The sequence below is a fragment of the Centruroides vittatus genome, unplaced genomic scaffold, assembly GCF_030686945.1.
Source record: "Centruroides vittatus isolate TY-2023 unplaced genomic scaffold, ASM3068694v2 contig_799, whole genome shotgun sequence".
Taxonomy (NCBI): Eukaryota; Metazoa; Arthropoda; class Arachnida; order Scorpiones; family Buthidae; genus Centruroides; species Centruroides vittatus.
Window position 1 is genome coordinate 649,023 of NW_027122516.1, and position 27,045 is coordinate 676,067.

Sequence of the window (27,045 nt, forward strand, 5' to 3'; positions counted from 1 at the left end):
TGAATATAAGTCGCCATGACTAGCACCCATTACGCTGCTATCTGCAAGCAGCACAACATGTAGAGGATGCCGCACAGCATTCGAGTGATGCAACGTTATGATAAATTTAACAGTATGACGAGCCACACCTTCAGCACCTTTCTGGGCTGACAGAGTACTTTTCTCCCCGAATGGCGTAACTATAATATGTTTCATACCAGCACGATGGTGTGCCAGCTCTATATAATAGGTCTTAAGCACCTGTTACACCTGTTGTTCCTGAAATAATTAGAAATATGTGGCTATTTAGGACTCATAATAGATTTATTTCATATTACTATCCACGAGTTAGCTTTGTTTTCATCTATATATCTGAATACATTAAGACTTGAGGTCACTGTTAACTCTACCCGTAGAGATAACGTATTTACATAGTAGAATATAGTTTCGACACGTAAATAATCCCTTTAAGGCTTCCTGTTAATATATTTATCATTGAATGCCTTTAGCAGATATTTCTACATATGAATAAAATATTATTGAAGTAGAGTTCACATTGGCATACGAGGTAATAGAATTCAATACATAAAAATAGCTCGGCAGTTGCATTATATTGCTCTATTGTAGCTGTTTAATCTATATTTCATGAGTCAGAAATTCTTTAATTTGATTTAATTGGTAAGATTTTGCTTTGTAAAAGTTAATAACCTGCAAAAAAGGTAAATTACATTATATATTACAGTATTATAAGTAAATTTCAAAAAATTTCGCAAATTAAAATGTACTGAAGACTTTATATTTGCCTCGTAAATAAATATACTAATATTTAACATGCACAATAGTTTATTGTTTCTATTTGTCATCATTGTTTAACTGAATTTTTTATAAAGTAATTTTAATTTCGACAGTTGATACAGAAGATATGGACCATTGTTAGAAATGTGGTTATGTACTGAGTAACTTAATCTTGAAGACAATAAAGACATGAAAATTAAACATTTCCTGTAATGGAATCATTCCATGTTTTGCATTTATTGAAGAAATAATATTATCTCTTATATTAGTATGGCGATCTGTCAAAAAATAATTCACAAGACATTTATATTTTTGAATTCAGGGAGACCTTGAAACGTCAAGAAATACAAAAATGTTTGGTGTTTTCTGTATGTATGGCGGGATCAACCTGTTTGAAGCATAATAACTCCTGTGTCTTTTGTCGAAAATCTCTGAAATTTTTCAGAGAGGTTTGTTTATCAGGGTGATTGATGCTGTTAAACTTTGGTGTTTAAGGTCGAGGAAGTAAGGAGTTAAAGAGAGTGAACAAAATCACACACTAATATCTATACGTATAGAAAAACACCTTGAATATTTTTGCACTTCTCGACGTTTCAATGTGTACCTAGTCCAAAAATGTAAAAATCTTGGGGTAATCATTTTTGATCGATCGTCATACTTTCCCTGTGTTAAATACAACAAAGCTGGGAAAGTAAATAGTGTCATAAATATTTAGAAAATGAACTAAAATCTTCATAAGACACAAAAATATAAAATAAGACTTAGAATTTATATTAAAAATAAAATATTTTAGTTATATTTATTATTAATTTCAACGGCTTAATTAGAACATGTATGTCATATTTTTTAATATTATGTCTTAATATAAAACCTTTAACACAACTCCAGAAGATTGCTTCTATTGGATTTAATACAGGTTATAAAATGGCTTTTAGGTCTATATATTTCTCATAAGGATTATCAGTTATAAGATCTAAAATTTGTTTTCATTTTATTTAATTAAAAATTCCTAAATTAACTTTCTCTTTATAGATGCCTTAATGGCGTTATAATATTGTAAGAATTTACGAAAATTTTCATTAAAATTACATTAATAGAGATTAATTAAAATCGTTTTAAAATTATAAATTCCAAATCGCTTATTAATTTTCGTTAATACGTTATTTGGTAATCTGTACAAAATAGTTTACTTCGTTAAAATGTCTTTCGCTTAATTAATTATAATTAAATATATTTTTATGATTGTTTAATTTCCATTTAGATATGTTTAAAATTAGAAATATATTCTTCTTGTATACGGAAACTTCGCAAGTGGGCTATCTGCCGAAGGGGGATTCCCCGAGAGAACTTTCTACGAGAAATTCGCTTCTATTTAGGTGTTAAACTAAAGATAGGAAAAATTGAGATTTTTTTCCTACTTTAATTATCTCTACCTTAAATTCCCTATTAAAGTCGAAGAATTAATTTCCATATATAATTTGAAATCTCAGTTTTTCTTTATTACAACATGACAGAAGAATTCAATAAGAAGTTGACATAAAATTGAATTTTAAAAGTGTAATTTCATCGGATTTTGCCATTCACTGAAAGAATAAAATAAATAGAACAGATAAGAATGAAAACAACAATCCAATTGCCCTTGCAGGAAAATCTGTGTATTAGGGGCATTGATACTATTAAATTTCGGTGGATAAAGGTCGACGGGGGAGGAAGAAAGAACAGGTCGTATTGTGTCTGGAGTATGGAGGAAACGACGATTTTACTCGTTATTATCATTTACAATTTTTATAAAACCCTTTATTATACATTAAACTTTTATAAGATTACTACAAGTGTTTATATTAATTATGTAATATACAAAGATGCTACATTTTCCAGTCCTCTCATACATATATTCAGATAAAATGTAGTTTCTTATAAAAGCTTATGAAAGTGAACTTAATGGGGATTTGTTCAATCGATAATTGTTTTATTTATTTTTGTTTCTATATAAAGTGTTTCAAATAATAACAAAAATTATCCTTTCAATAGTTCGGTTTAGAAGAGATTCTCTAGAGAATGGCTAATGTCTTTTCTTTGAATGTAAAACTGGTCGAGTCGGAAATATCTTAATGTTTCTACTCGCTTCCATTTCAATAAGACATTTGATATTTATGGAAAGACATTATAGATCTATACAGATATTGAAATAGAGATTCGAATAAAAATATATCGTAATAACTTCTACGAATAAATGCACACAAGTTAAAAGTTATTAGGTAAAGTTTTATATTGATAACGTTTACAAGATGCTTACTAACTTATAAGTGAAACAACAAGATAAAAACATATGAAATTTAAAATGGAGTTTACCAGAATATTTAAGAACTTTACCCAATTATAACTTGAAATTATATTGAATATTGAAAGTTATGTAATGATTGTTCTCCACACTAATGTTATTTATCCTTTCTTATTTATTAAATATTACAGGAACAATATATGCCATTTTAATAGATTTAGTAAATACTATCATTAGCCTGTATATCATGTACAATGATAATATTGACGTAGAAAGAATCTGTATAAAGCAGCTGTATAAACCCATTTCCGCATTATTTTATATATTAACAGCAGCATTCAATATTTAAAAAAGGGTTGATAAACTACTACAAAGTAAAATCCAAAAGTCAATTCTTATTATCAAAGCGTATTGATATTAACATCGTATTATAAAATTACAATTTTTCATTCAAGTTTTATTTTATATAATATATATTCTTTATACTGTATTACAAGTTGAATTTTTCTGTTCTGTTAGTACTAGGAATGAAAACATCTCTAAATTTCTTTTAAGTAAAGTTTATTTCACTTAAAATTATTATAATCACAACTGTAATTAAATTTAAGTAATTAAAAAAAGATTTTCTTTTTCCTCTCGTTGCTTTTCTTTTTTTCCCTTCTTCATCTTACCTTCTTTTTCTTCTCTTTTTTTTGTCTTCTCTTCTCTTCATCTTATATTCTTCTTCTTCTTCTTCTGTTTATCTTATATTCTTCTCCTTCTGTTTATATTGTCTTCTTCATCTGTTCGCTTTTCTTCTCTCACTTCTTTTCCTTCTGTCTTCTTTTCTACACACATAAACCAACATAAACAAAAATGAACCAATATTTCTATTATTTCTTATTTTTCTGTGACTTTTAATCTTGATACTTCCGTATATGTAGACATATAACGTTAACTTGTAATTTCAATAATATGAATAAATGCATACATTCCGCATTTTTAGAATTTGCAGCAAACAAATATAAAGATTACAATTATATACAGCACGTCAGCAATGACATTTTCGATATCAGCCTAAGTAAATGTTCTTATTGCCTTAGCTTCTTTTATCAATTTTTTCAATTTTATATTCTCTTTTCACTTTTAAACATTAAAAAATTTAATTAAATTCATTGTTAAAAAATTCATTAAATATTAAGTAACTAGCAGATGAGCCCGGCGTTGCCCGGGCAAATAAGGGAAAATATGGCGATCGGTCATGAAACGACCCCTCAAAATTTTTACATTTTTGTACTCATGGACCTTAAAATGTCGAGAAATGCAAAAAAGTTGAGGAGAGAGTTTCTGTATGTATGGATACTAGTGTATGCGTGCGGGGGGGCACGATTTTGTTCACCCTGTTTGAAGCTTAATAACTCCTGTACCTTATGTCGAAAATTTCTGAAATTTTGCTGGGAGGTTTGTTTATTAGGGTGATTGATACTGTTAAATTTTGGTGGTTAAAGGTAAAGGGGGTGGGAAGATAATGGAGGTCGTGTATATCTGCAATAGGGTCGGAGTTAATAAGGATTTTACTCGTTATTAGCATTTACAATTTTTTATGAAATCCATCCCAACCCTCAAAATTAATCTTTTTTTCCACTTTATAATAATTTTAAAAAATAAACAGTGTTTTTAATGAAATATGATCACAGATGGCACCACCAAAATTCTAAATGTTGCCGGGAAAGTTGAACAACTCGTTGTTGGTTTATTTTCAAAATTAATAATATAAACGAAACATTCTATAAGCTTAAAATTACTGATATATTCACTCAAATAGAAATAATTCTGTTAATTATCATTATTGCAATAAGTTAATAAATTAACGATATTCAAATTAATGAATGTCGTTAATTTGAATATCGAAAGTTATCAAACGATCAAAGTTAAGGTTTTTTTTTCTATAGAAAAACCATTAATGTCTTCTACACAACGATAAAGGTTATAGTTAGCCTTAATAACAGTTATTTTATATATATATATATATTGGTTTATAAAGTGAATTCATTAAATTATTATTTAAAATTACGTTATCTTTTATAACAAACAAACAATTATTTCTTTCGAACATCATCACAATACAGGGCTGCACATTTTAATTAATTTTTTAAATTTATTTAATTTAAAATATATGCTTTCCACCTCAAATTAGTAGTAGTTTGCCTCTGTACATCATACTTTTCCTGTTAGCACTACAGTCATGCGGATCATCTATCTAACTCCTTTTAGGAAAAAAGTTTCAATTAAAGTAACGTAACTTTCGGTTTTTATCGGAAATTCTTTTATAGTTAATCGGGTTTTATCCCTCAAGTCTTTCCATACTTTTTCTAATGTTTTTCTAACACCATTCTGGAGAGTGGGGATTTTTCGATCTACAATTTTCGATCTCAAATTGTAGCACAATTATGTATACATGAGAATACTTGAAGAATAAGGTATTTCCTCAGTGACGTAACTATAATTTTGAGATCTTTTCCTAAACATTTCTGGAAAATAATTAACAATAATAATTATTGCTATGTTAACCTTTCGTTACTATTTTTTGACTCCTTCCATTGCTAGAACCACTAATTAAATTCCTAACTAGTTCATTCAGTTTGTTTTATCTATGCTAACCTTGTACTATTAACGCTATTGTTTTGTCTCGTCGTACGATTTGCAAGATGGCTGCTCGTGCTGGACTAAATATGTATGTTTTTGTAATGGTCGTAAAATTGTGATAATTATGTCATCCGCCATTTATATACACACTCAATCTAACATGCAAACTTAGCACACCGTTTAAGGACACTCAGAACAGTTCTTAGCTTTGTCCTCCTAGCCAACTGCATTTCTGTCATTTTACAGAATTGAATTGGAATGATAAAACGCAATACATGGGCGATGTACCAAGGGATTACGTTGAATCTTCCGTGTTTTCTTTAAGGGATTACCTCCAGGAAGACTTTCCTGGAGGTAATCCCTTAAAGAAAACACAGAAGATTCAACGTGGCTAGCCTGATGGTTAGGCGATTAGTGACTATCTGTTATCAGTAATTCAGAATAACCTGCCACCGCTGTGGTTCACCAGAAGGCAATTTCAAGATGGATGTCTTCAAAATGACGAAAATGAGAAGTGATCTACCAACATCGTTAAAATCTGACAGGCAGTATGTGTTCATCTTATGGGAGTGCATGGAGTGTTAGTTCAATGCAATCTTCTGTTAAATGCGTGATTTTTCCCTAAAGAAGAAGCAACGCTTAGTTAGCAAGCACGAAACACATATAAGGGATTTTCACTGCAATCTATAAGCCTTAAAATCCGAAAACTGTTTGAAAACTGTCTTATTTCTTAACATATTGATTTGAGGTGAAAATAAATGGGATAGAGCAAAGTTTTTAGCTTTTCAACAAGATCCTATCTTAATGATAAAATATTGAATGAATTTCATTAAGTAAACTTGAATTTGAAAAAAAGAGTTCAATGATACAAAAAGAAAACAAATAATTAATTCTTTGTGAGTTTTAATTAATTTAATTTAAAATATATGCTTTCCACCTCAAATTAGTAGTGGTTTGCCCCTGTACAACATACTTTTCCTATTAGCAATAGAGTCCTGTGGATCATCTATCTACGTACGGTTGTAAATTTTGAATTTGAATTGAACATCCTTAAACATTTCAATTTTGTTTTTAAATTGTTTACCTTGTTTATAAATAAGACTTGTTATACTGGTATAATTTCGAATTAGCAAAAGGAGGAAACCTTAGTCAAAAATAAGACAAAATATCTCTATTTTCACCTGTACACTCTTTTCTCCTTTTGCTAATTCGAAACTACACCAGTATAATGAGTCCTATTTATAAACAAGGTCCACTTTGACAATAAAAAAATACGAATTTGAGAAGATATAACTGTAATATGAGTAGGTACAAAGTTGTATTTATTACCAATAAATAATAATTAACCTGATAAGAATAGCTAAACTACAATAACTAAGTTAAAAACTTTACTATGAATTCGATTATTCTTATAATATTTTCCAATTACGATAATTTAATTTGCATTTAAAAACAAAAATAAGCAAGATCTAATTACATTTAAGCTTGCATCCGATTTAATTTTATTACCATGTTCCAAGAGTAGTGTAATGATAAAATTAAACACGATACGAAATGATCTTTATTATTAAAATTAAAAACAAACATTTAAAATATATTATTCTTTAAAATTTCGTTACGTTTTTCGCCATACATTTAAATACGACGTTTAAATTTTCTAATAAAGAAACCGTATTTACACAATTAAAACATATAAATGAAAGAGAAATGACACCATTAACATTTAAATAAACGATAAATAAATGTAATTGCACGAAAATAAATCTTATGGGATTAAAATCATATAGAAAATAATAGTAAAACCTTCACAAGAAAATTCTTTAGCATCAAAAACAGTAACTTTTATATGTAAATTCTAAAAATGATGTAATTAAATGTATTACCTTTCGTGGAATTACATCTAAATGTGAGTTTATAATTATACGCTTTAAATATTAGAAAAGATACTTTTTCACGTTAATATCTTATCTTAAAATTATTATTTTAAATATTAATAATAATTATAAAACACATATTTAAACCCGTAATAGCTCTGTAACTTTCAAAACTAGTCATAATTCATAATTGTTTGTTTCAATATATGGTTCCAGTGAGGATATTACTTTGCAAATTTCTTTTTGCGTATAAAAGTATATTGTATTTGAAGACAAACACAAAATAAATCAACAACGAACTGCTTAACTTTCCCTGCAATGTTTAAAGCTGTGTGTGTGAAGCCATCTGTTATGATACATAATTAAAAACTTTTAATGTTTTTAATTATTTTTTATAATAATAACAAAAAGTTTAATTTTGAGGGTAAGGATAGTTTTATTTAAAAAAATTTAAATACTAATAACGAGCAAAATCGTCATTCAGTCCGACCGTTCTGGAGATACGACACTCGATTACGCCTTTATCTTTCCACCCCTCGACGTTTAACCACGAAAATTTAACAGCATGAATTCCCTTAATACACAAACCTTTCAGCATAATTTCATAACTTTTTCGACAAGAAGCACAAGAGTTATTAAGCTTCAAAAATAAAGAACAAAATCGTGCCTTCCACACACACTAGCATAAAAAATACATACTACACACAGGAAAAAAACCTGAATTTTTTGCATTCCTGGACGTTTTAAGGTCTCCTAAGTCTAAAAGTGTAAACATCTTGAGAGGGGGTGAGACCCGCTGACACCTAAACATAAAAGGGAAAAGCTGTGTTTTTTTTAACTTTTTCCTCCCTGTGAGCACTAAGATGGTTTTTTTTTTGGTAAGTAGGTACAATAAAGCTTCGGAGTGGTGAGGGTTGGGGCTTGACAGATAAAGATGAACCACCCCTAAAAAATTCCAGCAGATTTTTGACCTTTTTGGATTCGATCCAGAGTGACAATTCGCCAAATATCAAAGAAAAAAGATGTAGAGAAGAATGTTAAACACATGATATTAAAGAAGTTTTTGTTATAAAGAATGAAAAAAAAATTTTATTGAAATTATTTACATATTGATATGGTTTACGAAGAATAGTATGGTTTTCATAGAACCTGTTTATTCTTATATTACAAATTTGGACTTGTTTGACTTTATTTTAACATTCGTACAATGCTTTAATTCGTGAGATATCACTAGTAGATAAACCAGGCTTCTCATTTGTTTTCTTTAGTCTTACTCCTGATTTAGATGATATAGTCTTAGAAACTCCATCTTTGGAAAATGCTGTTTCCCCGTAAAGCATGATAGAATTAATATCAAAATTATTGAAGAGTATATTCTGATTTGGCTGAAGTTTTCTGAATTGTGATGCCATATCTAAAAGTAAATAGATTTTTATTTAAAATTAACATTTTCATAAATGTTTTGAAAATAACTACTTACTTGATCGAATATTATCCCAATGTATTATCAGATATGAATCTCTGTCAGAGCGACTGTGTTCGTGATAGAAACCAAGAGCGTGACCAATTTCGTGAACAATAATATTTTTCACGTGGCACCCTCTTCCTAAAGATATTGGTTGAGCTCCTCCAGCACGTCCAACTTTAGAATAACAACTGAAACGAATGGCCTCAAATTTACGATATACAATATAAATGTTTAATATTTAAGTTGCCTTTAAATACTACTGAATTTACTTATATATTTAAGTGACTTACCCTTCTCCCCTGAAAAACCGAACATAATTTTCTTCAGAAGTTCTTGGTATGAATTTGATGCAAGTTGATCCAGTGACTTCATCCATAGCTTCTTTTATTCGATTAGTTACATTTGCTATTTGTATATATAAGATTTATTAATTTTTGAATAATCTTAAAATAATTTAAAGATAAGAAACAAACCTAAAGAGGAATCGATGGTGTAGGGAACGATTCCATTAGGCCATTTTAAATTACGGCTTGTTATAGCATTTCTTGCCTAAATGTAATGATTGAATTGAAATTTCGTTAATGTTTAAAGCACGTGTAAAAGAAAACTTACATCGTTATCCTTTATTCCAATGATATCGCCTTCGAACAAATTAGGATTTAACAAATCTTCCAGGTGATAATTGACTAAAGGAATAAAAATAATAATATTTTCCTTCTAATGATGGTTGTCAAATATTAGTAAAACTTACCATTTCTTGCCACTGCTGTTATGATTATAGTCAGAAAATAAAGCAACTTCATGTCAAAGTCATACATCTTATTGGGGCGCATTACATCCGTTTCTCTGTCAGGTAAATGATAATTTCTTAAATAAATTTTAAAATATTTACGTATGCTAATAGAAAAATATTGTACATAAATTGATATTCGAAGGGTAATCATTTTTATATCCTGACACAATTGGCCTTTTAGGCCTGTGCTGGATGACTCTAGAGGCTGTACGTAAATTTCGTAGGTAACAATGAAACTTTTATAGCATTCATAACGATTGCTACAGAGCCCGCCTGGTAGAAACATTCTGTGAACATGTCCACAGGGAGGGAGAGTTAAAAATTTCAACATATTTCTTTAACACTCCACACGGTATGGGGCCCAAAACCGCCTTATTTTCATACCTATCGTGGACTACAATTGGGACAAACGGGGTCGGATTATTTTATTTTTAACTTAATCCGATAGCGCATAATGTAAACATTCATTATTTGGATACATGCTTGGAAGAAGGGACACTCGAAAGAATAATACAAAAAAAAAAATAAATAAAATCGAACAATTTGTATTATTAAAAAAGAAGTATTCTGTTTATAGAAAATAAAAATCTATTTTTAAAAGTAAAAAAGAAAAGTTCAGTGCAGAAGAGAAAGGTTTACAATAACAAATTAATTAAAACAATTACTCTTCTACGATATTCGCATTTGATTTTTTAATTGTTTACGTAATTGTACTTATTAAATGAACACTTTCAGCAAGAGCCGCATCTAACTCAAAAAGAGCCGCATTTGCCCATGCCTGTTATATAATATCTAAAAGCTCTTAAAATAATGAGAAATTTGAGACAATGTCCCTATCATGCTGTTCTTTACAGAACAAGACATGGAGTACAAAACAGTAAACATGTTTCCATAAACCCAACAATAATAATACATAGATCTTCTATATTGAAATTATGTATATTATCAAAGTTATTATTTGTAATAAACATAATGAATTCAACAATATAAGAGTAGTTTTAACACTTGATATAAGTCATTAAGACTTACATCAAGTGTTAACACGAGCACTTTTTCCTTATAATAATCAGAATTAAATAGTAAATTTGCATATAATTATAGTTTTTACTTTTCTAATAGTTCGTAAATAAGAGTTTCTGACAATATGAAATTAATAATTGGCTCTATAGTCTAATATAAAAATTTAAAAAAAAATTATTAATACTTACGATGAACTGTAATTCAACTTCTTAAATTATATCTTTTATTCGTATGAATGTCTATAATTTTAAAATAAAAATACGATTATATAGTAAATTAAAAAACAATTATTGACCTTGTATGGTACGCATTCTAATTTCATAACAATGCACAATAATTCTTTATAATAAAAGATTTTAACTTACCTTTAAAACAATCATTTCGAAATATTGACACGTAGCAGAGCAAAGGTTAATTAGTTCAAGTGATACTAGAACTAATTAACGTATTGTTAGAAAAAATTAATGAATAAGATGAATACATAATGAATATCATTATAATAAATAATTATTAATGTATTGAAAACGTATCAGTGCTTTCAAAACAAAAACCATTTGGAAGTTAGCTTTATTAATTTATTGAAGATTATTCATGTGACAACGTATTAATAATATTACAAAATTTATATTGAAATATGTAAATTTATTAGAAGATATTAAAATTCGAAAGGTTTTTCTGTATGTATTAATGTTAGTGTGTGGAGGGACGATTTTGTTCACCTTCTTTGACGCTTAATAATTCCTGTGCCTTTTGTCAAACATTTTTGAAATTTTGCACGGAGGTTTGTGTATTAAGAGTATTGATTCTGTTAAATTTTGGTGGTTCAAGGTTGACGAGGTGGGGAGAAAGAGAGAGTCGTGTGTCATATCTCGAGTATGGTCGGACTTAATGACGATTTTCCTTGTTATTAGCATTTAGAATTTTTTGTAAAAATCATCCTTATCTGAAAATTAAGGTTTTAGCCATTTTATAATAATTAATTATATGGGGAGACTATAGATTGCTATCTACGGAATTTTTGGACTTTGAGTATATATCTGAACTGAGGGGACCGAGACGAGTTCAACGATATCCTACTTTTGGACCGGAGACGAAAAATAAGAAAGTTATCATACTTTTTAAGTTATCACACTTATTTAATGCTATCTTGCAGACGGCACCGTAGTTGCTAGTCCCACCATCTTGCGGTAAAGTCTGCAAACCATTAAAAAAAAGCACTCTGAAAGGCAAGAAATTGCATGAACAGTCGAACGCCACTTAGTAGAAAACGCTAGAATGGCGTAGAACGCATTGTGAAAGGCAAGAAATTGTAACTATGATAACTCTTATTTTTTGTCTCCAATCGAAAAGTAGGGTACTGTTGAACTCGTTTCGGTCCCCTCAGTTCAGATATATACTCAAAGTCCCGAAATTCCGTAGATAGTCATCTATAGTACACCCAATAAGGATAAAGTGTTTTCTTAAATAAAATATCATAACAGATGGCGTCACTAAATTTTTAAATGACGCCGGGAAAGTTAAGCAACTCGTTGCTGGATTCTTTAGTATCGAAATCATACGAGAAGAAAATAAGCATGCCACTTACGTCACTTAAATATTTATTTATATATTTAAAAAGATGTTAAAATACTTATTTTAGTGTTTAATACTTTTGCTTTTATTGCGAGATGCAAATAAATCCTTCTTCTTTTTCTTCTCTCAACCAATTAGTGGCGATGAATAATGAATAAACTGCTTTTTGAAGTAAATTTATTCTTAGAGGGAATAAACATTTTCATTGTTGACTTTTGCTACAATTTCGATCTCATGCCTTCCTACAGTCAAGGAAGAGTTTAAGGCTTGTAATGTGAATGCAGAATCGTAAGTCATGAAAGTTCTTAAAGAGAAGTAGTTACAAAGGTGACATCGGCTCTTCGGCCAGTGCCTCACGGAGAAAATTTAATGGTGCCATAGCCACCATCTGACTGGAAGTTATCCATTAGTGATAAAGAGAACTCTAGTAAAAGAAAAGCAGAAGTATTTGAAGTCTATGATCCGACCTACAGTCCTGTAAACTATTCTTATTGAGCAACATGAACTGAACGATGTAGTTCATAACTTGGTCTATCCAAAGAAAAAGTTGAACTTCTAAGTTCACGATTGCAGGAATGGAACCTATTAGCTAAAGGCACTAAAGTATCAGTCTTCCGGAAAAAAATGAATGTTTATCCTCCTTCTATAGTTGGAAAATTTGTTGTACTACTGTCTATGGCCTTATGATAGTAGTATGATTTACCTATGACCCACAATAATGGCAACATTTCATAGATTCTTCAAAGTTTAGTTTGAAGGCTGTGTTGTCTAAACGTCCCTCTCAGTTGCAATATAAACATATTTAATTAATGTATAATATTTTTTTATAATACATATTTATGATTTTTTGTAAATAAATAAAGAATTCGAAGTAGTGATGTGTGGGTAGGTAACTAATTTAAATAATTTATCGATATCGATTCTCTTAACATTCACTTTTATGTATTAAAGGAATGAATATTCATAATATAAATAATTACTTATTCAATGTTTACTTATTTAGTGAATGAAATTAATAATCTAAATTATAGAAATGATACAAAGTTAATTTGGTTAATGTTACCCTAGGATCCAAAATGGCGGCGTGGGAAATTTTTCCCTACGTTGGAGACTGCGACGGGGAAAAAATTTTCCCTCGATTCAAGATGGCTGCGTTTCCGGCCGCCATCTTGAATTTCTCTGCACACTCCGCGGATATTAACCGAAATAAACAATAAAAAAAAAGAATTTTTTTACTCACTTTTCGATGGTGGTTGCCTGCTTCTTCCTATCTTTTTTTCCTTTCCGAACGTATTTTTAAATATACGCCCTTTCTCGTACTTTCTTTTACATATTACGGTCTCGTCGATTTCCACCGTTTTATTCGGCACTTCTTTTTTAAACGATGTCAAATTGCTCAAAGCTATAAGCAATACCAACCGTATGTGATTGGACCAATCGACTCCCGTTTTTCTGGATTTGCCCGCCGCAATCGCCGAGGTCGTCGCCGTACATTCCAGACATAGTTAGTTCCATATAAACGACAGAATGCAACTCCAAGAAATGTGGCCAAATTTACTTTTATATGTTCCATCAAAGGCAGAGGTCTTCGTTCCGCACTTACTACATCGCAAGAAACAGCTTTCTCTATTACTCCGATAGTATAATTTGCATAAAGAATCGCAATGAATGCAAACGGACTCGGTCGGCTGTATGCCTAATTTTACAGCAAATTTCAATGCGTTATCGATACTGGGAGGCAAACCTGGTTTCAAAAAGTCGTCTTCAATTAACATGGAGAAATCACGGGTGGTGCATTTCGACCAAAATCCGTCGTTGCAACTCGAATCTGCAAAACTACTCATTATCGAACAATTGCAAATAAACTATACGTTTACCAATAATAAATTGTGCGAGAATGAAATATCGTAACGAAATAAAACAGCAATTATTCCAATACGCAATTTGTCGCAACACTACAGCAAACGATTCCAACTGGAAACTAGTCGATTTGCATAAAATTGCCCGGAAAGGAACAGAATCACGTCGTAGATCATGCATTTGCATATCGTTTGTAACACCCCTACGTATTTCCCGCCGATTTTACTCTCGCACGACGCTACGAAAAAGCTCCCTCTACCGTCGCAAATACACACTACCGTCCGTTTCGAGGTTACAGGAAACTCGGCCACGTCGAACGCAGGGTCGAAACCGAACGGGGAAAAATTCTCAACGGCGTCGACGTCACGACTCTAAGGAAAATTTTTTTCCCCGTAGTAGTCTCCGAAGTAGGGAAAAAATCCCACCGCCGCCATTTTGGATCCTAAGGTAACATTAACCGTTAATTTATAAATGAATTCTTATACTAATAAATTATTCAAAATTACTTTGCTTTTGGTATCAATAAAGCTATATTAAAAAAATCTAGCAACTAGTTGCATAACTTTCCAGGCAAAAAAGCTAATATTGTGTTTAGCTCCATCTGTTAGGGACGGGTTTTACAAAAATAATTCTAAATGCTAATAACAAGGAAAATCGTCATTAAGTCCGACCATACTCGAGATATGACACACGACTCTCTCTTTCTTTCCACCTCGTCGACCTTTAACCACCAAAATTTAACAGAATCAATACTCCTAATATGCAAACCTCCCTGCAAAATTTTAGAAATTTTGGACAAAGCGCACAGGAATTATTAAGCTTTAAAGAAGGTGAACAAAATCGTCCCTCCACAAACTAACATTAATACATACAGAAAAACCCCCCATTTTTATTCATTTTTTATTTTATTTATTTTATTTTATTATTATTATTATATTATTATTATTATTATTTTGCATTTCTCGACGTTTGGTGGTCCCTTGAATCCAAAAATGTAGAAATCTTGAGAGCCATTTTGTGACCGATCGTCATGATAAATCAGAAAACAAACAAGATTAGTTTTAATAAGTGTTATCAATATTAGAAAACTTTTTGTGTGTGACAAGCAATGGTTTTCATTAATGAAAGAGTAATATTTGAGTCGTGGCTATAACACTGGATGGATTTATACTGCTATGCATCGATTCGTAGTATTTTATATGGAAACTTGACATCCTTGCGTGATCAAATGTTATAAGAGTATAAAGTAAAAGTTTTATACTCTTTATAATTCAAAGATTTTCAATGATATAACTTTATATGTAACTTTTACAGAAAAACCCCCCATTTTTATTTATTTTTTATTTTATTTTTTTTATTTTTATTTTTCATTTTATTTATTTTATAAACAACTGTCTGATAGAAGCAAGAAGTGACGTTAATAACATCACGTCACTTCTTGAATTACGTGAAATAACGTGAGACGTTAGCAAAATTTATATTTATATTATATTTCATCTTCTATAATAAATGATAACTAAAAAAAGAACAGGGATATTTTCCTTTTCCGAATTCTTTTCATAACAGAAAAGTAACATTGGTAATGCATTGCTCAACAGTTAAGACAAGCTACTCACAAAAATATTACAGTCAAGTTTTCTGTATGTGATATAACTCGCATTCTTTATCAGTGTTACGCTATATGCAATTTATTTCAAATATTTTCCAGACAATAATATCTATAGAATTTCTTTCGGTATGAGGAACACTTTTATAACATTTTTCATCAATACATATTTCGAGTTTGCGCCTCCCCAACGTGTAGGCCACGTGGAGATTCCTCGGTTTTCTTCACGTTTATAACGCTTAAACATTTGCTAGTTTCACACAGGAAGTACTTCTCGAAAACATGTCCAAAGAGAAAGATTTCAAATCCTAAGGGTGCGCCTATGCAGACGCGAGCGAGCAAATTAGTTAATTATTATCTCTTCTGTATTGGTTGACACCTAAAATCATTCTAATAAAATAACAATTATTTAAATAAACTGAATGAATAAATTGATGTAAATTTGATCTAGTACGAGGAAATGACTTTACGTACATTATATGTGATAGGTTTATGAAAACTCTTAATACATTAGAAAATAAATTGGATGTGGAAAAGTCCAGTGTCTGGTGTCAACACTTCATGGTGTCTCAAAACATAACTTAAAATTCTTAATGGTAAGTTATAGAAAATAGTTAAAGCTTATTTTATTATACGATAAAGTCATCATTATTCACAGTTTTATATGCTACATTAAAATGGTAGTAGACGACACTAACTTTCTAGACATAATGGACGTGTTTCTTGTCTCTTTTCTTCTGTTACAAAACTTGTTCTTTAGTTATATAAAATCGATAGAACACATCTTAAAACAGTATCCTATCGATTTCATATACTAAGAATTCTAAGAATACAGTAATATCAATAAGATGTGTTTTAAGTAAAAAATTCTGAATGTCAAAGTTCAATCACTCAAATGAATGTTTACTTATGAAACAAGGAAACGATCTAATTGCAAATAAGAATAAAAGTCAGCATGAAATTGTTAGTTTTCGATAGTAAACTATACATTTCATCTATTAACATGTACACAATTAACTAGTTTTTACTGTTGTAATTTAAACAACACGCACTAATAATGTCAAATTGATTACAGAAATTACACTGTGCACTGTATTTCGAACGTTGTAAATTGTCTTTATTGTATTTTTTATTATGTTGTCATTTTCGTTTTCCAATAAACTTCATACTTATACTTACAAAATCAAAAATATTTATTTCCCTTGGAAGTTTTATGTTTTCATATACAGACAGTGACCTAAATATTGTCCTTACAGTTTAATATCTCCTTATTAAATAAGTTCATTCGACAATTAAAAATAATAACTTTTTGTCACTGTTCAAGTTAGGAAAGGAGCTATTAAGTCAGATAAAGAAGACCTTTCGTAAAGGATGAAGATGGGTCAACTTCGAAATTTCAAATGTATCCTCTCAAAATGATTAACAGGGGTTTGAAATTGTCATATGAAAAAAGACTACCCTTTTGTATGACAATTTAATTTTCATTTCCTCTTTATAAACAAGGTTCAAGTAGACAATATAAAAACAAAGAAGAATACTCTTTTTTTTGTTCGATTAGCAATCAGATAAACGATTGTTTTATCATTGTCTTACGCATACATAAATCATTTTCAATAGAATTAGTACAAAAAACAAACATATTCTTTCTATTTAAATGCGAAGATGATCATAATTATTTTACATTAACGTCATAAAAGCATTAAATATCAAGTCTATCATTAAATTATTTTACAAAAATTCCGAGCCTCAGGGTTTGTCGTTTTTCTCGTTTTTTTTCGAAAATCTGGGAGTCAATTGGTTAATATTTAAAGGTGCATACGGAATTTATAGACACCATGTATGTATATACCAGGCATGGGCAAATGCGGCTCTTGCTGAAAGTGTTCATTTCTGTTTATTATTATTATTTTTACAATTTTATTTTTATAATTTTGTGAAAATATGTTTATTAAAAAATTCAATATTTGTTTTATATTATATTTATATTATATAATAAAATCGCGCGCCTTACCATACTATCCGCCACGACAGTACAGAACTGCAGCTCCCATGCAATTTGCAAAACCTACATTTCGGCTCCATTGAACTCTTGCTTGCCCACCCCTGATATATACAAATAATTTTAAAGTCTTAAATTGTATACTGGCTGTATATTGTATCTACATTATTCTATTAAATAAAGATTCTTTAAGGAATTATTCTTTATTTTTCATGTTTTATAACAATATAGAAGTTTGTTTAAAATGTTATCTCAGATTAATATTCATGATTCAAAAATAAAATTGGAAAAAGGTTAGATACGAAAGAATAAACTACTTTTCTATGGAAAATAAATATATAATTAATTAATTAGAAAAATAATTTTTATATTTTATTCAACATCTTTATATGAAATCAGAAGCCAAATATGGAGCCACAGGTTTCATCTTCGTACCAAATAAATTAGATGAAGGTAGTTGTTTTTAGACAAAGACGAATAAATCTGTCAAGTAAAACCAATATAGCAGATAAGAAACTTTATTACAACAGTATTAACTGTCTAACCTAGCCTACAGAGTTTCTGGAAAACATCACTTCCTGTTTTCTCTTGAGGAAACACTCTCCAACAAATAAAATACTGATGAGTTCTTGCTTTATGAACAACCTTAAATATCAGAAATTTACTTCATTTAAGAAATATACTGTCATAAACGATTAAATTATAATTCTCAAAATAAGTAGTGATAACCTCACAAATTTTTTGCAATTGTTTTTAAATATTTATCGTATTCCTATGTTTTAAAAGAATAAAATAATGGAAAATTTATAAAGCTTTATAAATTTCACGCTACAGAAACTGTAATGAATTTATATGTTTAGTAAATTATACTTAAACTAGAGTAATTCATTAAACAATACAGGAGATCCGAATTGAGACTGATATATTTTGAACTGCTGCCAAAATTCAGTGCATAGAGTTAAATGCATTTACATGAGGAAGAGCAAATGTGTAAGCTTTTTCTAGAATTAATTGAAGCAAGTAGAGTAATTAGTTTTGATGCTTCCGTCACGATTGCCAAAATGGAATTGGTTCAAGAGAAACCGCAGACTGTGTGGTAGTATGCTGAGATAAATTCCATTGCGTAAGTACAGCGAAACTTTCGTCATGTTTAAAAAGATCCTTCAAATGCGTGGCAGAGCGAACACCATCAAGGCATGGAAGGAACAGTTCCTGCCCATGGAAAATGTGTTAAAAGGTCATGTAGGTGGGAAACTCCATTGTTGGATGAAAACGTGGAGGCTTTTTAATGAAGTCCACGAATTTTATGAGTCAGGCAGGTAGACAATTCGGAATTCTCCGCTCAAATGTTGAAGATATCGCATTGCTGATGGCAGAAAATTGAATAACCCCATGCAATTGACTCCATGCTTTTATAATTTTGTGTAACAAGGAGTTAAAGTAGAAATATATTTATTTTTGCAATAAAACTTGGTCGGTTTGTCTTCAAATTTCTTATCTTACTTTTATTGTAGTTCTTACCTAATTCTGTGCCTACCATTGCCAGAGTAGACTGTACAGTGAACAATTGTTGCGGATTGGCGCCTCGTCAACGGGCTGGCCACATGGATTTTTTCGGATTTTATTCACGTTAGTAACACTTAAATCTTCCATAAAAGACCTCTCGGGAGGCATGTGTCGCAGTTCCTTATACAAATAACTCCAATCTTATCTAATTTTACTTATATGTTTCCTCACAAATGGAATGAAGGCATGGCTCAGAATCGTTTTCCTACGATCGCCTGATTTAACGCGCATGGAGAAAAAATGAAAAAGGAATTAAAGATATTGTCAGAGGCGTTCAGGCTGTCGTGTAGGTCTCTCAACACACGCGAAATTCTACACGCAAAAGTTGCTTTCCCAAAATGGCTTTAAGATTTTTGGAACTTCTGCAACTCAGTCCACATTACCAACAACTTTTTATGAATGTTTAATATGTAAACACTGAAAGTAAAGTTTGGTTTATGTAGTAAATGACAGGAAATGATAAAAAGTTTTTCTAAGTTTAATGTTTACGAAAACCTCTATTTAATGATACACGACTCATCCTGTTCAGATATGTATATAGAGTCAGGTGCAGTTAGTCCTATTTTTTTCAGGTGCTAGTCCTAATACTAAACTTTACGTACTTCGATAAATGGCATTATAAGCTGTTATTCTTTTGGTCAAAAGTTCGTGATGTATTATTATTAAAATTTAAAACTTCTTTTTTATTTGTTTAAATTATATTACTTAAAAGGCCAGAAAGAATATAACAAAGACTTCTTTGTTTTATAATGATGTGCATTCTTTTCTTAAAATGTAACTTAAGCTAGTTAATACATATATTTGATTCTAATTATAAATTGAAAAATATTTAATTAATTTAATAAACTCAAATTTAAGACTGGCGAAATTTTAGAATCTTATAGTAATTTAGTATTTTTTTTTTTTTTTAAAGTAGCACCATTTTGAAAAGAAAACAAAGAAACGATGAAAGAAAAAATATGAAAATGTGTGTAAATTTTTACTGAAGGGCCAGATCAAATTGGTACACCTAACTCGAAAAGTGGCTGATTTACGAAATGGCATAAAATCCGCAAGATGTTAAAAGTTATCGGAAAGTATTTTATGCCAGACATGCTAAATGGAGACTCACAATTCAGCATGGGTGGTTGGTGAAGAATCCAATGCTCAAAGATTTCGCTCTACATAGTCCATAGTCTCTGAGATGCTCCATAGGTTCCTTTCTGGAAACCTAGAGGGCCGATACATGCTTAAAAACTCTGTGGAATGTCCTGCAACCACTCATGGGCGAACCGAGACCGATGCGAAAGCGGATTGTCTTGTTGAAATAAACAATTTCCAGCAGGATGTATGATTGACATGAATGACTACAAATGATAACTGAAAATGTTTTTTCGTCTTTCATTACTAAGAGCACAATCTACATATGCTAATCGGTCCAGGGAACACAAGCTGAAACCATTTCACACCATTACTGACCCGTTCACTGCCTGTGTAATCATCATCTGGCAGGATGGTCCATAGCATCACGCGGAGTACTTGCCTGTCAGCATGAAACAGTTGGTAAAGACTCGTTCGACCAAGCAACCTTTTGTTAATCTTCAAATGTCCAGTAGTGTTCTTTCGTCCGGGCAAACAACAGGGACGTTAAAGATCGAACTCCCAAACCCAGAAAAACGCAAGAAATTTGAATGATTCGCATGGTGACAAATTTCTGGGCTTTTGCAATGAAATTGTTGGATATCTATTGCTATGTGGTCCGACTTTGGGTGGGTACATAGCTAGATAGACGATGCAATGCTCGATCTTGTGACAGTTGTTTCCGACTACATAGGCTCCGTTCGTGGTCCGTGTGTTTTCACGTACTTTTGGTGCACTCTTGCTACAGTCGTTGTTGATACCCAAGTGCACTTGCCATTGGAGTATGAATGACTTATCCGTTTGGCTCCTACGATCATCTCTCGTTCAAAAGCCGAAAAAGCCATATCTGAATCTTACACACACCAACAACGATGTAAGAAGCTAATGATCAAGCGTTGTCTAAATTAAAATCGCCAAACCACAATTAAAAAATCCAACATCGAGTTGCTTAACTTTTCCGGCAACGTTTACAATGCTTGTATGTCTTCATCTCTTATGATATTTTGTTATTGAAACTTTTTATAGTTTTAATTATTATAAAATGACAAAAAGCTTAATTTTGAGGGTAGGAATGGGTTCCATAAAAAAAAAATTGTAAATGCTAATAACGTGTAAAATCGGGGTGGGTCATTTTTACCGATCGATATACTTTCTCTCTGTTATATATAACAGAGCCGGGGAAGTAAAACCTAAAGCTTTCTTTATGAATCTGCATAAAATAACTGACTGTTTTTTACTAAACAGAATAAAAGTAATCAGAAATTAATCTCAATATCATTTAATAAAATTGGAAAATTGTTGTAAAATTATTAATTAAATGTAAGTATTATGTGAAGTAATCTCCGTGGAAAACTATAATCTCTATTTCCATTTCTCTCTAAGATTAATATCAACTTCGTTCTCGTTTAAGTAGATATAACTGTAACATCCATACGTTAAATATAAAATAGTAAAGCTTGATTAATTGGATATTAAAAGCTGAATTTTTGTAATTAACCTAAATTCCTTTTACTATCCAAGAGATAATCCTAGCAATTATTTACCAAAATTCATTTTAGAAGCATCTGTGATACAATGAGATTACTTTCGCTTCGATACTTTTTAAATTTAGTCATTAATATCATAACAAGATTTAATATATTATTCGAAATTAAATTATAAAAATATTCATTAATTGAATCAAAACAATTTTTAAAAATTTGTTTTTAATTTACGTTAAGCGTCAGGGGAACACACACTGTTTGAAACTTAATAACTACCGTGCTTTTTGTCGAGTATTTCCGAAATATTTCTGGGAGGTTTGTGAATTCAGGGGATTCATGCAGATAAATTTTGGAGGTTAAAGGTCGAAGGAGTGGAGAGATAAATATCATATCAGACCTTGAGTAGGGTCGGATTTCATGACGATTTTCCTCGTTATTAACTTTTGTAATTTTTTATAAAACTCATTCTTACCCTAACAATTAATGAATTTGCCACTTTATAATAATTAAATATATAAAAAAAAATTTTAAATAAAATATCGTAACATATGGTGTTATCAAATGTGGCCAGGAAAGTTAAGCAACTCGTTGCTGGCAAGATCTATAAACACAAGGTCTGGTCACGCATCGCTGCAGTCGCCATATTGGGTCCATTGAGGTTTTCTGTACGTTGTTTCTATGTAGAGTGAATTTAGTTATTTGTTTTATTCGATCTTAATTAGTTGAATTTCTTGTTATTTATCTTTTTAAAAAAACGGTTTAGTATTCAGCACCAAATTGTAAAAATTCGTGTAAGGTTGTTCCGTTTTCCTGCTGACAGATCCAGGAGAGTGATGTTTGAAGAGTTAACATTAAAACAGGGACCAGTATTTTTATAGAACGACCTCTCGAGAGCCACTTTTTTTGGCAGATTCACTACACATGTTAATTTGCCTTAGATAAGACTTCCAATTTAGTACAACCTTATTTATTAGACTATCTAATTCAATCTAAATCATAGTTATGAACTAGAAGCGTTATTTAATATTATAAAATAAATAATTACTAATTTGAATATTGGAAAAAATTCCTGCAAAAAGTATTTTTTTTTCTATTTCTAAGTTAGTTTAAATTATGTGAGCTTTACTGCGAGCAATTTTAAGTGAAAAGAAAAAGATGCTAATAAAAATAGAAAAATATTCCATCACAAAAATTCCAGAATTTTTATTATTATTTTTATAACTTTGAATTTTATCTGTAGGATTAAATGAAATAGTTAATTCTGTATGAATTGCCATTAAAAAAGTACAGAAATCATTCCTCTAATATTTAACTTACTTAATGGAAGCCATTTAATTCCTGCTTGCTTTCCAAACTTTGAATGCCATATTTCTTTTGGAATGAAGGTTTGTATTATAACTTAAACATTAAAATTTTTAATGCAAAAAATTCAATTAACTCTATATGCTAATAATCAAAGATATTAACAAGAATATTTAAAAATATTTTGTATTAGTTTCTTTGCAATCTTGAAGTTTACATACAATATTTTTACTGTTATATAAATTCTGTCCTATAGTTTTATGATACTTTTGTAGGAGGAAAAAAAACAATTAAATTTATTTAATTTCTTGTATCAGATAAGCAATAACATACAGTATTATTATATTTTTATTTATCGTAAATAAAATCCAGTAAATTTTAAGAGAATCTACTGTGATAAATACAAAACATTACGCTCAGACTAAACTTTCTAGATTTAGAATATTTATTTTATTCACTCGAATAAAGGATTCAATTTCTCGTGAAATCTATTGAAAGGAAGATTTATAGAATGTGGTTCTTAATAATCATCAAGTGAATCAACCTTCAACTATCGCTTATCAGTTAAAGAGTGAGTCAGTCAGAGTGTTTTTAAGTAAGTATCTAATTCATCTATTAAAGTACGTATTAAAGAGAGAGAGAAGAGAGAGAAGAGAGAAAAGAGAGAGAGAGAGTGATTCCTGTAAATTTAATAAAATACATCAAAAAAATGAATGATTGATACATGCAATATCGTAGTTGTCAAGTCAAATTCTATAAATTTCTTTTCAATTGTAAATTTTACGAATTTTGTTTTTGTATGATAACGTAGAAGATATATTGTAATAAAATATTTCAATCGTCGCCCTTTGTAGAAGAGAGAAACGTTAAATTGACCGGTGATATATGGTAGTTCTTTCGAGTTAGTGACAGCATTATAAAAGAAATATGGAGGAAAGAAATTTATAGAAAATATAGTAAATGTTTTTTAGAATAGTGAAGGTTGGTTGAGTTGTTACGATGAGTTTTTAATAGTTACTGCTAGATGCAGCACCTCACTACTAACGTAAGACGTGGCCTGTTGAACAAGCGCCTCTCACTCGTCACTTTATAGTTAAGAGTGAGCTAAACTTGCGAGGATTCTTGGATTTTATGTTCTAAAAGGCTTATCTTGAATGGCTATTAAATTAAATATACTGAAAACAATGATATATAACTTATGTGACAGTATTTTTTCCATAAAAATAATAAATATAAAGTGAGAAAGAAGAAGGAAACGGAGATGTACTGAAGAGAAAATTAGATTTAGATGGAAAGGAAGAAGAGATTTAGTATGTGAAAGGAATAAGTGAATACAAGCTATCAGAGTGTATGTAAAGTATGAGTCACAAAATAAAGTATCTAAACAGATTTCAAAAAGGAAATAAGGGGAAGAGAAGTACAGAAAAACACGGATGAGAGATAAGTGAAGTGGGACAAATTGTAAAGAGAGTTGTGTTGTAGTAGATTAAGATAGAGAAGTCTTGTGTGACACTATCAGGAAGCTGGATATATCAAGGAATGATAAAAGTGTTAATATTTTTGACTAAAAATAGAAAGCATTGAGAATTTATTTCTTTTTCTCTATTAGATTTATAAGCTGCATAAAAACAAATTATTCAGTTAAGATAATTAATATTGTAGTATTTATGAAACCGTGTACATATATACTGTTTGTACAATAGAACCTCTGGCTCGATGTAAAAAGATCGACTAGGTATGTTGCATTATAAATTATTATTATTATATTAAAAAGACATGGAATTGTCATCGAAATTGATAAAAAAAAGTAATACTTAATGTATAATTCTCCATCAGATGACAAAAATTGATTAATGTACAGAGAAATTTTAAAACAATTTTATGTTTACAAAGATCTGTGATTTGAAGGTATGTTTTATACGGCATAACCTTTTATTTTTTATATATTTCAATTTGTAACCGTATACCTGTATTTTAGTTGGCTAAAGAGGGGCGTCAACAGCCCGAAACGTGTACAAGCACTTAATACACGTATCAACTGAATAAAAATTAGTGATGAAATTTGCCGTGTGTCCGAGTAAATACACTGTATAGTTAGTGTTCAAGTTGCATAATTAATATTTTTAAATCTAAAGCTGATTGTAACTTCTTTGGTTATACACAGACGATTTACAGCAGATGGAAGTAGAAATTTAATGTATTTTCCATGGGAAAATACTTTTCCAAAAATTTTTGAAAGCGGAAATAGATAAAACAAAACAATTTTTTGTTAAAATTCTAATTAATTCTTTTGTTAACATATGGTTCGGAAATTTGAAAACTGTATTCTGTACAAATTTATTGAAAACTAACGAATTATATATATATATACATGTATATATACAGTAAAACCTACGTAAGCCGGAATTGCACAATACCGAATATTTTTGCTGGTTTGACAGGTTTTAATTTTGAACAATATTATATATAAAACATATAATAACGTAAATCGCATATTTTTGCATTAAAGAAAAATATTTTTATAAATTTTGTATATATATACTGATATATACCGGTATATATATAATTATTATTTATTGTGACATCGTCAGAATGCCGGGCGTCAATTTTTAATCACATTCTTAATTTATTTAATTTAAAATATATGATCTCGATCTCAAATTAGTAGTGTCTTGCTCCTGTACATCATAGTTTTCTTGATAATAACAGACTGATTCCGGTCGGTAGTTTGTATTTCTTTCGGTTGCCAGGACACGAAGAGACTTTTCTGCTTTCCATGCACGGTAACCATACGTTGTACCAAATGGAATATCAATCTGTTTGGACAGTATCTTCAGGTAAATAATGTGGTTTTTTCAGTAAATGCCTCTTACGTTGTAACGAATTTTTCTGGAGTGGAGGTGCTTAATGGGCTTATACTCCACGGATTGGCGACCTTCTGCGAACTTTTTTTACTGTCTGCGGAGTCCACCCGCTAAATGATGGTTACTGCGACGCTTCGGAAAAACCATAGGTTGAAACTACTTGTAGTTAAAACTATTTTATTTGCAAATTTCTACCATTTACACAATATTTTTACACAATGGAGCGTTACCACTATAGATTCGAACGAGACCGTTATTCCACAGGGAAGCTTGTATAAGGAGTGGAACTTGAGGTCAACTGAACTAGCTGTGGAAATATTTACCTTCGTAAGCGGCACCATCCGATTTGTCTACTAAAATAAACTAGGAACACCTGTTGAGTTTGCCAAGTAAATTGCTTTACCATGACACGTGACCAACCTTCGAGAAAGGGAATGTTTCCGCTTTCTGTGACTTTCTACGAAGTTTCGGAGTTCCTAACGAGCTCTATGCTCTCGCACGTAGAAGGTAATACCGATGATCTCTTTCTTCAAATCTCCTACTACACATCTCTTCCTCCTGGATCAGTAGCTATTTCTCTGATAAGCTCTGTCTCTCTCCTCTCTTCACTCCTATTTAACATAGGTAGCCCGACTAACCAAGGGTCAAGAATTCTATTACGTGAAGGAGAGCGTGAATTGTGAACAGGTGCCAGGTGAGTTACACGTGGAAGGAGTTATTATGTTACTTGCTCGATCGTTGCCCTTCAATAAATCCTTTCAGGTCGCTCTTTGTTTCCCAATGTTTAGTGTAGTTCGGTTTACACAATAAAACAATTATTTTTCTGACTCTAAAAAAT

The 27,045-nt window shown here is 30.5% G+C and overlaps 1 protein-coding gene across 1 annotated transcript in view; it reads right to left on the reverse strand.

Moving 5' to 3' along the window:
- Positions 1-8,747: 8,747 nt before the first annotated feature.
- The window catches only part of LOC136981962 (astacin-like metalloprotease toxin 2), an 84,857-nt gene continuing 66,559 nt past the window's right edge, over positions 8,748-27,045 (reverse strand). Inside the window, exons 3-8 of the mRNA XM_067278387.1 lie at positions 9,774-9,889; positions 9,635-9,708; positions 9,496-9,571; positions 9,313-9,427; positions 9,035-9,210; positions 8,748-8,968 (exon numbers count right to left, since the gene is read on the reverse strand). Coding sequence (XP_067134488.1) covers positions 8,748-8,968; positions 9,035-9,210; positions 9,313-9,427; positions 9,496-9,571; positions 9,635-9,708; positions 9,774-9,889 — 778 coding nt within the window. The remainder of the gene's footprint in view (positions 8,969-9,034; positions 9,211-9,312; positions 9,428-9,495; positions 9,572-9,634; positions 9,709-9,773; positions 9,890-27,045) is intronic.